Here is a 12,541-nt window from a genome sequence, read left to right on the forward strand (position 1 = left end):
CTCGCTTCCTTGTCGATACGACCCATTTCTCACCACTAACTGTGTTTTGTAGTTACTTTGAGAATCGAAAAATTTATAAATATTGAAACTAGTGTTCCGAAGTGGTTAACGACACGCTTCCGGACACACCATACTTTCTCTGTGCTGGAGCCCTCTATGGTCCCTCCCGAGGTTAAGCACCAGCAATTCAACAAGTTGGTCCAGAGTATCTGAACCATGCAACTGCAAATGCAACAAATCTACCAGTTCCAACAATACTACTACCAACAGTACCGGTAGCAGTTTCCACCACTATAACCAAATCAGCATCAGCCTCAGAACCAGAACCAGCTTCAGGCCCATAATCAGCAGTAGCAAGGTGTACGCCGATCTCCTCCTTGGAGTGTGGAAAACTCACAAATCCCGGTCCCTCCCAGGGACTGGACCCCACCTCGGGGTAGAGTTGACGGTCAATGTACACCCCAACCTTCTGAAGAGGAAACCCTAAAGATAGGCCCGAACTCAGCTAGCATACAAGGACCAATCAACAACAACACTCGCGGCCTGAGAATCGTGAGTCACAGATCAATGACCGCCAGCTCGGAGCACGAGGCACGGACTCATGGCGAGACCCCTCGGCTCCCCATAATAGTCAATAGCGAGTTTGCAACCAAGAAGATGCCAAATGTAGGAACCCACTCCCACCTCGTGACAGTATATGGGAGAGAGAATGAACCAGGGTCGAAGTACCCGATAACACCGAGGTCAACAACACCGATGTGGAAGCAGCGACAATGTCGCAAGATGCGCCGATCTTCTGCCAGGAACAGTCTGCCACCAAGAAGCAATCAGCCACTAAAACAAAAAAGGGTGAGAGAGGAAGTGAGCTTGGTAGCTGCACAGCCGGCTCTTGCTTTGTTCAGCCGGCCCTCCCCCTGTCACCCAAGATACTAGCGGACCCAAGGCCAAAGGACTTCAAGACACCTACCTTAGAAACATATGATGGACAGTTCGACCCAATGACCATGTCGATAGGTTTCGGTCTCAAATGCACCTTGCCGGAGCAGATGAGGTGTGTATGTGCATGGCCTTCTACCACCTTCAGAGGATTAGCCAGGTAGTGGTACAAAAACATCGCACCGGGCTCGATCAAAAGTTGGGCTTAGTTCGCTGATATGTTCACCGCCCACTTTGTCACTAGTAAGAAATGCCCGAAATCACAAGAGAGCCTTTTGAACGTGGTCCGGAGGGAGAATGAATCAATTCAAAACTACACCAAGCGCTTCAACGAAGAGTGTTTGCAGATCCCCGACCTCGATTCGGTTGTGTGCCTCACTGCGGCAGGAAAGGGAGTTAAGCACAAGGAGTTCGCATGGTAACTCAAAGTACATCGCCCAAGGATGATCGCGGAGTTCCTCGACTATGCTGAGAGGTTCATGAGCACCAAAGAAGCTCTCGACCCAAAGGCAAATGTCCAACAAGGCGAGAAGAGGAAAAAGTGTTATTTTATCATCACTATGGTTGGGGGGTGGCCGTTTCTGACGCATTGGAGAATGGCCATCAGTGACCCCGACATCAAGCTAGATAAAGACAAGAAGAAACAGGTCCGCGCCTGGGCGAAGCTCAGGTTGGAGATGGACAACTTCTATGCCGAGGAGAAGTTAGTTAATGCAGGGCTGAGTCCAATTAGGTCTCCACTTCGGTTTCACACACTTGAATTTTTTATCTTTCTCACCAGCTTCTTCACTAAGTCTGTGTCTGTGATATAGGTACCATGGTGGATATCCCTGTCAACAAGCTTTTCTTTGATATGAAGAAAAGGAATAAGAGGAAGGTGTCTCGCATCGAACCCTTATCCACCGAGCCCATCGCTAGTCCCACTGCACCTGCTGCCCCGAGAAGAAAGGAGGGCGCGCCTGTCATCGACCTGGTTGAGGATGACCAGAGAACGAATTCGCCAGCTCGCGAGCCTGAGGTTGCCCAAGAGTTCGAGCCCTAGCCCATCCAACCCAAGGTCGTCGCTTCTGGTGCAATTCCCAAGGAGGGCCAAAGCATTTTTTATGCCCAAGTTGCCACCATCAAGAGCAAGGAAGTTGTCTTTCCCACTGAGGTGTTGAAGTATGTGGGGATGTCGCGCTCCAAGCTCGTTGCTAGTGCGTGGAGTCATCTGATGGTGGTACATTTCTAACTTCATTTCTCCGTCCTTTGTTCTTTTCCTACCTTACTGATCAGTACAACTCCTTTGCAGACAAACTCGATGATTCACTCGTTGGTGGAGCAGTCCGACCGCCAAATGAAGTTGTTGCAAGTCTCAGAGTCAAAGGCGAAGGTCTTGGAGGCCAAGGTTCTGGCTACCGAGTCCAAAGAACCAGAGTGCCAGTCCAGAACATTGAAGGCTGTGGAGCAGCGGAGAAGTGGGAGGTAGAGGCGAAGCGGAAGGAGGAGCGCATCAGCAAGTTGATGAAGGAGGTTGAGGAGAAGAAGGCTCTCCTCTTTGAGTGCAAGGCTATCTTCTCCTAGGAACTAAAGGAATTCGGTGCTCATGTTGTTCATGCTTACAAGACTTCTTTGGAGTTCGAGAACTTTGTGAATGAGACAGCTACATCGGCCTTCCGCAAGGGCTTAAAAGTTTGTCATTGGCTGGCAAGGCGTGCGTTCCCCCAGCTCAATCTTCAACCGCTCACAACGATCAGGGTCTCCACAGATACTATAATTCAAGCGGCGGGCGAGGATCTGGATTCCGAGGAGGATGGGGATGATGATGTTGAACTAGAAGCCGGAGAGAAGTCGGGGAACTCCGACATAGCAGTTGATGAGGTCATGGAGACCGATGAGGTTGCTGCTACGAGCACATCTATGGAGGTGGACCCGACAAAGGATGCTGAGCTTGTAGAAGGAGGGGGCAAGGAGCCCCATCAAGACTAAATTGTGCCTCTCTCCAGCTTCCAACTCAGCATCATCATCCCCATCCTCCTCGGAATCCGGATCCTCGCCCACTGCTTGAATTACAATCTCTGTGGAGACCCCGATTGTTGTGAGCGGTTGAAGATCGATCTTTGTAAACGTACGCCTTGCCAACTAGCGGCAAACTTTGAAGCCCTTGCAGAAGACCAAGGTAGCTGTCTCGTTCACAAAGTTCTTAACTCCGAAGAAGTCTTCTAAGCATGAACAGCGTGAGCACCAACTTCCTTTAGTTCCTAGGACAAGATAGCCTTGCACTCAGAGAGGAGAGCCTTCTTCTCCTCAACCTCCTTCATCAACTCACGGATGTGCTCCTCCTTTCACTTCGCCTCTACCTCTCGCTTCTTCATTAGCTCCATAGCCTTCAATGTCCTGGACTGGCACTCCGCTGCTTTCAACTCGGCAGCTAGAACCTTTGCCGTTGACTCTAAAACTTTCAACAGCTCCACCAATGAGTGAATCATCGAGTTCGTCTGCAAATGAGTTGTACCGATCAGTAAGGTAGGAAAAGCACAAAGGACAAAGAAGTGAAGTTAGAAACATACCACCATCAGATGACCCCACACAGTGGCAGTGAGCTTGGAGCGTGGCATCCCTGCATACTTCAACACCTCGATAGGAAAGACAACTTCCTTGCTCTTGAGGGTGGCAACCCAGGCATCAAAAAAGCTTTGGCCCTCCTCAGGAATTGCACCGATAGCGGAAACCTCTGGTTGGACAGGCTGGGCCTTGAACTCTTGGACCACCTCAGGCTCGCGAGCTAGCAACCTGGTTTCCTAGTCATCCTCGACCAGGTCAATGACAGGCATGTCCTCCTTTCTCGGGGCAGCAAGTGCAGTGGAACTAGCGACGAGCTCAGTGGATGAGGGTCAAGTGTGTGAATTTGAAGTGGAGACCTACCCAGACTCAGCCCTGCATTAACTAACTTCTCTTTGGCAAGGAAGTCGTCCAGCTCCAACCTGACCTTCACCCAGGCACGAACCTATTTCTTCATGTCCTTATCTAGCTTGATGTCGGGGTCACTGATGGCCGTTCTCCAAGGAGTCAGAAATGGCCACCCCCAGTCACAGTGACGATAAAATAATGCCTCTTCCAAGCCGGGACTTTGTTGGGGAAACCATACAGGATCTTGTATCCAGGTTGGGGGGTCAGGTAATAGCTACGGTGTTCAGAAGAAGGAAGGTTGGTGGAGTTCTTATTATTGGAACAAATCGAGCTAAAGGTATCCATAGTCAAAGGTTTGCCGAAGTGGTGAAACAGGGAGATGGTACCTACTATAGAGCGAATTAAGTTCAAGTGAAGCTGGCCTATGGTTATGTTGAAAAAGTGGAGGATCTCCACAATGAACGGGTGGAGCGGGAAGCGCAGCACGGCTGTCAGCTGCTCTTCAAACACCACAACCTCGTCATCGTGATCCCAAGGATACCCTTCTAAAGGGATACACCAACTGTGGCCCTCGGGGAATATATAGTACTCGGCCAGTGTTCACAGTCACTCCACAGTCATTATGAAAGGACCGAAGCAGTCCGGCCCGTCCTCTGAGAACTACGGGAGCTCGAGGCTTCCTTCCCGGAGTCTTCCCGCTCCTTTATTTGGGAGTCCACCTCAGGTTGACTAGGCTCAGAGCCATGGGTGCCCACCTCACTAGGACTAGAGTCTACTCTTGGCCCGAGGAGTTCACCTCGGTCCCACTTGACTCGCTGCTGGCATCTAGTAGACTACCAGTGTTGACACGACAATGTAATGGAAGGAAAACAAGTAGGAACGAAGGAAACTTACCTAGATCGGAGAGAAGAGAAGATGACTTCGAAGGACAAGAATAGGTGACACCGACCTGAAAGCGGACATGCGAGCTCAGATCACGAACACACAAATCACAGTGAAGAAAATGGGGACCCCATAGCCCCTATTTATAGATATTGTAGTCAATTTTGGACAGGTAACATCAAAATGATCCGACAACTCCCATGAAAACCGGTTGCACTCCTTCCAAGGTTGAAATCAGTTAAGCGCATTTTGACGTTTGCAGAGTTAATAATCCACGTGACGTTTGCGCGTTCCTGATACACGATCTGGGTACCTGGTCGAGCCGAGCAGGTCACTAGGGTCAAACCGCCAAATCGACTAAGGCCATATCCACCTCAGCTCATCATGGACTCCTCGCTCCGAGTCTTGACCCGTGCACAAGGAGTGGGGGCCAATTGATGAGGGGTTATTTGGCCCGACCTGATGAACATACGACATGTGGACAAAATCTTCCAGCCAGGTGATGACTCGGCGCTTCCGACCACCTCAGCAGATCGGTCACCTCGGGTGTCCCAGTCACTTCAGATCGCCCTGAGGACAGGGTATCCCAAATGCCCGTATTTTCCGAGGTGACACGTAGCAAGTTCTAGAATCCCGCTAGTTGCCTCCGAGTCTTTCAGGATAACGCCACGCATCCGTAGGTCTTAGCCTCATCCCGCCCGATTCGGGTGGACACAATGAGGTTTATCGGCCAGCCCATTATTCACCTTCCGTAGCGGAACAAACTCCTATTGTTCAGCCCGAGGATCTCGGAGAGGCATCATGAGGTTCACGGTAGACCAACTATATAAGGGCAATGGCCCCCATAGCACAAGGTATGCGCGATTGCTTACTCACTAGCTATTTACATTCAAGCTTTCAGCTCGCAACCAGAGTACAATACTAACTTAAGCATCGGAGCGACCTCGCCGGGTTAGCCACCCCGAGTTCTCTAATTCGTCTTCTTGTATCTTAAACCAGTTCGCGAAGCGACCGGCATCCAGGTGATCCTCCAACTAGGAGCTTCCATATCATGCACCATCAGCTTCTATGCAGTAGCTTGAACCATTGAGTTACTTGATCTATATTTGCAAATTCAACTAATGCTCTGTTATCTAAAAGATGTGATATTCCTTTTGTAGTGGCCACTTAAAGCCCTCTTAACAGGGCTCGAATTTCAACATCATAGTTGTTAAGTGCCCAACAAGGCCTGCCTTCTATAATGGTGTACTGTTCAATGGCGTGTTGGAGGATGAACCCTTGTCCTGCATAATCTGAATCTGGATCAAAAGAACCATCAATAAATAAGGATGGCAAATTACTATGGTGTAACTGATGAGGCCAAGGTAGCATTAACCGAGATAGTGGATATTCTACAAAGAAATTGTCCGCTACTTTAACGATCTGTGTGGGTTCGCACCTAATGTTCTCAAAAATTCACTTATTTCTAGCTTTCCATATGTGGTAGATAATCAATGCAAATTTGTAGAGACTCGTTATAGCTTGTTGTTTGCCTAGGTTTTGACACAGAAAAGAAGCATTCTATAATGAAGATATGAATGGGAAGCTGAGGTGTGGATGAAGGATTTAAACTAATCTGGGCCCCACACCATACAACTCACGCAAATGGGCATTAAAAGAGCGGATGATGAGTTGATTCTTCATGGACCTTGCAAAATATACAAAGTTTATCTGATTCAAACAGCCAAACACACTTATTTTTTGTGAGCAGCCCATCCCAAAGGATTTTCTAGAGGAAGACTTGGAACCTGAATGGGATCTTAAGCTTCCAGTTTATCTTCCAGTTAAAATAGGTAACCGAACTTGAAGCACCCAATGAAGATAAGAAGTGAAAAACTGATTTTACTATATAGTTACCTGAAGCGTTATTTTTCCAGATAAGTAGGTCAGTGGATTAGCTTGGTTCTGGATGAATTGCAATGATATGTTGGATGGTAGAAGCCTGAAAGAACTGCTGCAATTTGGAGAGGTTCCATGAGCCTTTGGGGTTAAGTAGTTCTAAAACCTTTAAATAAGACACTTGATTTTGGGATGATGATGTGTTAAGATGTTGTACGTGTCCAAGTAATGATGGGACCCAAGGGTCTGAAGTTGTAGAGACTTCGGACCATCATTAATAGACCACAATAGATTTGAACGCAGCAATGGTAATAACTGGTGAGCTTGTTGCCACCATTGAGAACTGTGCCAACCTTTTTTTGATGCAAAAAAGGAGGTGTATTGGAAGTATTTGAATTTGATTGTTTACTCCAAAAACCTTGCTTGTCTGTTAGGAGTCTCCATATTTGCTTTCCAAACATAGCTTGGTTCATAGTACCATAAATTCTAAAACCCAAGCCTCCTTGGCTTTTAGGTTGACATACCTTACTCCAAGGAATAGTGTGTCTAGAAGCACTAGCGATATCTCCCCACCAAAACAACCTAGCCATTTTGTCCAGTTCGGAGGTTGTTGCTTTCGGAAAACTTGATGTTGGCATAAAATAGGTTGGAATGGACCGGAGGACAAACTTGACTAGAGTGGTTCTACCAACTTGTGATAGAAGTTTAGAACTCTAGGAGTTTATCTTCGAAGATACCTTGTTAATTATCTCCTTATGTGAACAACAAAGCCTAGTGCTTGATCCCACCTGTACTCCAAGGTATTTGATGCCAACGAGTGGTTTCTTTATCTGCAGAATGTGAGAGAGAAATTTGCGACGCTGACGGGGAACATTCCTGGTATAGTAGATACTTGAATTGGATTAGTTGATTTTTTATCCTAACATACTTTCGAAAGTTTTTAGAATATTAACCAAAGTTTTAACCTGAGCTATATCGGCTTTGCAGAAAAGAATGCAATCATATGCAAAAAGGAGATGAGTGATAGGAGCACCATTACGATTAATTTTTACTCCCTCAAGCTGTCCTGAAAGTGAGGCTTGATTCAAGAGTTGAGTGAGTACCTCCATGCCTATGATAAACAGATATGGGGAGATTAGATCCCCTTACCTAACACCACGGCTCAAATGGAAGTGATCATGAGATTCACCTGCAATTTTGATTGAGAAGGAGGTAGTAGATATACACTGATGAATCATGTTGCACCATTTCATAGGGAACTCCATCTTTTGTAGAACATGATATAGAAACAGCAAGCCCATTCTATCAAAAGCTTAAGACATGTCTAGCTTTAGGGCAATGAAACATTGACCTTTCTTTCAAAGCTTTAATTTGTGAAGGATCTCCTTCACCAGTAGGATATTATCTATAATCTTCCTTCCTTTGAGAAAACCCGATCGGAATGGAGATATCAGTTCCTATAATACAGGTTGGAGGCGAAGTACCATCCATTTGGTAATTATTTTGTAAAGTGCATTACATAAACTAATGGGACGGTAACTTCAAGCATCCACTGACTGATTGTTTTTGGGCACAAAGACTAAATTTGTATTGTTGATTTCTTTTGGCAGGAACTCTGTATCAAAAAATTTTAGTACCATAGCAAAAATATCTGAGCCAATTAGATATCAGAAGTATTGGTAAAAGTAAGGAGTAAATCCATCAGGTCTAGGTGCTTTATGAGGGTGCAATTGTTTAACCACCACGAAGATTTCTTCTATTGTGGGTGGGAGCAATAGTGAGTCCTTCTGAGATGAGGATAAGGTGGGGAGTGAAACTGTGTCCAACATACATGGATCAAAAACCTCCTATTGACCCCCAATTTCCAGAACTGATTGTTTGAACACTTGTGCAATGGAGGAATTGTTAGATGTCCAAGAGCCATCTAGAGATTTTAACCATACTAAACTATTTTTTGTGTTTTTGAAATTTTCCATGTGGTGGAAGTATTTTGTATTTCTATCACCCTCCAGTAGCCACAGCTCTCGAGAATTAATTCTCCACATATGTTCTTCTTTTAAGAGCCAATAGTGATATTGGCTTGTAAGAGAATGAATATGATCTTGGGGGTTTGCATCCATAATATTCATTTGAAGGGATGAAATTTGGTTAGCCAGCCTGTGAATGTGATTTTGGATTTGACCAAAGTGGCTTTTGTTCTAGGATTTGAGAGCAAACCTACATAATTTCAACTTTGTAACAATTTTATGGGCAAGAGAACCTTGTATATGCTAACTCCATAGGTCTGAGACAATTTGCTTGCATTGTGGGTTGTCAGTCCAAAAATGCAAGAAGTGAAAATGGGGTTTCCTTTGGAGGGAAACTGATTCGGTGTTGATGGAGATGGCACCATGGTCTGAGCTAGTTATTAGAAAGTGCCAGAGTAGAGAATTTGGGAACAACCGACACCTGGATGGGACAGCTAGGGCTCTATCCAATCTTTCTAGCACTTTTGATGTGCCCTACTGGCCATTAGTCCATGTGAAAGGAGGCCCTACAGACTCAAAGTCAACCAGGTTAAAGTTTTGTATGAAATTTTGCATATGTTTAGAGAGGAAGGCTTGTTATTTCTATAGGACTTATGATCTTCAGATTTATAGATATCATTAATGTCTCCCATCAAAAGTCAGGGCAGAACAAATAGGATTATCATCAGTAGGATATTTCATGGCATCATAAATATTAAACTTAACAATCTGATCATCAAATTCCATGGTGAGTGTGCCACTATAAACATCTATCTTAGTCTTGGATGTTTTTAAGAATGGTCTTCCTAGCAGAATAGGAGTGGTTTGATCACCATTATCCATATCAAGCACATAAAAATGCGCAGGAAAAAACAAATCATTTACTTTCACAAGAACATCCTCAACTACACCCTTAGGATAAGCATTCGATCTATCAGCCAATTGAATCACTATACCAGTCTTATTCAAAGGTCCAAGTTTCACAGAAGCATATATAGAATATGGCATGACATTAATAGAAGCTCCTAAGTCTAACATGGCCTTCTCAATTCTAGTGTTACCTATCATGCAGGGGATAGTGAACGTACCTGGATCCTTGCACTTTGTAGGGAGCTTTTTAATGACTGCAGAAACATTCTCCCTTACTCTCACCTTCTCGCATCCTTTTAGTTTTTGTTTCCTTTTATGTGTACATAATTCTTTTAGGAATTTAGCATAATGAGGTACTTGTTTAAGAGCATTAAAAAGGGGAATATTTGCCTCGCATCTACGGAAAGTTTCATAAAAATCTTTGAACTGCTCATCTTTCCTATAACCTGCTAAAGCATTAGGAAAAGGAGGTACCGGTTTATAATCAGAAAGAGGAGGAAACTTACGCTTGGGTACTTCATCACCATCGGGAGTGATGTCTTTCTCCTTTTCTTGGTTTGACAATGCGGGGGCTGCCCTTGCTGGTGCCTCAACCTGTTTACCACTTCTCAAAACGATTGCACTTACATTTTCTTTTGGATTCACAACTGTTTGAGAGGGTAATTTCCCCAAACTTTGCGCCTCTAACCGGCTAATCATCATTGCCATTTGGCCCATCTGATTGTCCAAACGTTGGATACTGGTCCTTGTCTCCTGCTGAAATTGCAAAGTGTTAATGGCAAGAGATTTGACAATATCCTCTAAAAACATATCTGAATCGGAATTTTGGGTTGGCTGTTGTCTAGGGGGGTGCGGCTGATATTGCTGGAAAGTCGGATGATATTGCGGGAAACTTGGGTGGTTTTGTGGATTCCCATAGCTGAGATTGGGGTGATCCCTCCATCCTGGATTATACGTGCTCGAATAGGGATCATATTTCCTTTGCGGTTGCCCTGGAAAACCACCTACCGCATTTACTTGCTCAACGGGCTCCTCTTGAAGAGTTGGGCACATATCAGTTGGATGCCCTACTATTGAACATATCCCGCAAACCTTCATCGTTTGCATTTTACCTACAGCCATTTGACAAACAAGAGAAGTCAGACTTGCAATTTGTTGTTCAAGGGAAGAGATATTTACCCCATTAGCACGCTTTGATGGAGGGTTGAGCCTATAGCCGAACTGTTGAGAATTGGCCGCCATGTTTGCAATCAGATTTCTCGCGGCCTCGGGGTTTTATCCACGAAAGCTCCTCCACTAGTAGCATCAATCATGCTCCTATCAGTGGGTTGAAGACCACCCTCATAGAAATACTGGATAAGTAACTATTCACTAATTTGATGATGGGGGCAGCTTGCACATAATTTCTTAAAGCGTTCCTAGTATTCATGTAGGGACTCCCCGTTGTATTGCCTTATACCGCAGATTTCATTTCTGATATTGGCCGCCCTTGAAGCTGGGAAGTACTTTTCTAGGAATAGCCTCTTAATCTCATTTCATGTGGTAACACTCCCGAAAGGTAGATAATAGAGCCAATCCTTAGCTGAATCCTTCAAAGAAAATGGGAAGGCTCTCAATTTGATTTGCTCTTTCGTTACCCCCATGGGTTTCACGCTCGTGCAAACTACATGCAGCTCCTTCAAGTGCTTGTGTGGATCCTCACCTGCAAGACCATGAAAAATGGGTAACAGATGTATCAATCCAGATTTTAATTCAAAATTAACATCAGCATCTAAAGCAGGAAAAGTTATGCATAAGGGTTGCTGATTTAAATCCAGTGTAGCAAGCTCTTTCAATGTTCGATTTCTGGCCATGATGTCCTCTTCTCTCAAATTAGATCCGCTAACAGATAGAGAAACGAAGGCTAGATCATTCTTCTCGAAATGACTCCGAGCTTCCCTCCTTAACCTGCGCAAATTTCCTTCTATTTCCAGATCGAACTGCAAATTACCTTTCTTAGAGAATCGGGTTACAGGCATAAATTAAGGAAAACCTAATAAACCCTAAACGACATACCATAAAACAAATAAAAAAAATCTAGAATGATTAAATAAATAGATAAATGAATAAAACAGAAAATAATCTATGCCAAAATACAAACAATCAAAGTGATCTATAGAAAAAAAAAAGGAAAAAAAATTGAAAATTTCAAGAACTAAACAATGATCATGAGAAGCATACAACTGATTAGAAAAACTCCCCAGCAACGGTGCCAAAATTTGGTGTACTGTCGTAGGCACCCAAAAATAAAACCTATACTTGTGAGAATAAAATGTAGTAGTGCTAGTAAGGATCATTCCCACAGAGAGTATCTAACCTGAATTATGTGCTACATGAATCAAAGATGGAGGGGGGCGGTGTGTGTAACGAAAACCAGATTTGAAAGAAAGAAAATCAGAATTAAAGAGAACAAAATTTAAATGGGAAGCAAGGCAATTTAGAGTGTAGTAATTAACCAAAAGAACGGATCTTGGTCTAGGATAACATCCACCACTAGAATTTCACTACTGCTCATCGATGCAAGAATAAATCAATCTAGACTTTGAATATTCATCGTAGGAATTATTTTCCTGCATCTTCCTAATATCAATTAATCGGAAAACAAGCGATCATCTTAACCCTTACTACTGAACAACCCCTAAACAAGTGTTAAATATTTAATCCAGCAATAGCATTAAGCATTAGAGATCGATGAAGCTAAACAACACAAGCACAAGCGTTTGCATTTAATTCAATCGAGTGTCCTTCCTAGGATCTAACAATTTTTGACGCAACAAATCATTAAACCCTAGTTGCTTCATAGATTAGAGGGACTAAACAATTATGAATTTGATATCTAATCTAGCAATAGATTGTAACGAATAATAAACTAGTAGGCCTTCCTAGCAATCAAACGAAACAATCATAGATGTAAACATAGAAGAACATTCGATATCCAAAGCATGAATTAAACAATAAAAACCAAATTAGATCTCACAGTTTGGTGGATTCTGAGGCTTCTGCTTCCTTCTACCAAGTACAAGAATTTAGCCACGCATGGT

At 44.1% G+C, this 12,541-nt stretch overlaps 1 protein-coding gene and 1 non-coding gene across 2 annotated transcripts; one reads left to right on the plus strand and one right to left on the minus strand.

Moving 5' to 3' along the window:
- Nucleotides 1-9,230: 9,230 nt before the first annotated feature.
- LOC104605763 (uncharacterized) lies at nucleotides 9,231-10,703 on the minus strand. The gene has a single exon (XM_010270648.2). It carries the CDS (start codon nucleotides 10,701-10,703, stop codon nucleotides 9,231-9,233), a length of 1,473 nt encoding a protein of 490 aa, XP_010268950.2.
- Nucleotides 10,704-10,835: 132 nt separating this feature from the next.
- On the plus strand, nucleotides 10,836-10,942 carry LOC148803459 (small nucleolar RNA R71). The gene has a single exon (XR_016081730.1). It is a non-coding gene; the product is annotated as a small nucleolar RNA R71 (small nucleolar RNA).
- Nucleotides 10,943-12,541: the final 1,599 nt, after the last annotated feature.

Source organism: Nelumbo nucifera, chromosome 1 (genome assembly GCF_055504915.1).
Source record: "Nelumbo nucifera cultivar China Antique chromosome 1, China Antique-T2T, whole genome shotgun sequence".
NCBI lineage: Eukaryota > Viridiplantae > Streptophyta > Magnoliopsida > Proteales > Nelumbonaceae > Nelumbo > Nelumbo nucifera.

Coding starts and splice junctions, on each gene's coding strand:
- LOC104605763 (XM_010270648.2), bottom strand. CDS start 10,703: ATGGCGGCCAATTCTCAACAGTTCGGCTATAGGCTCAACCCTCCATCA.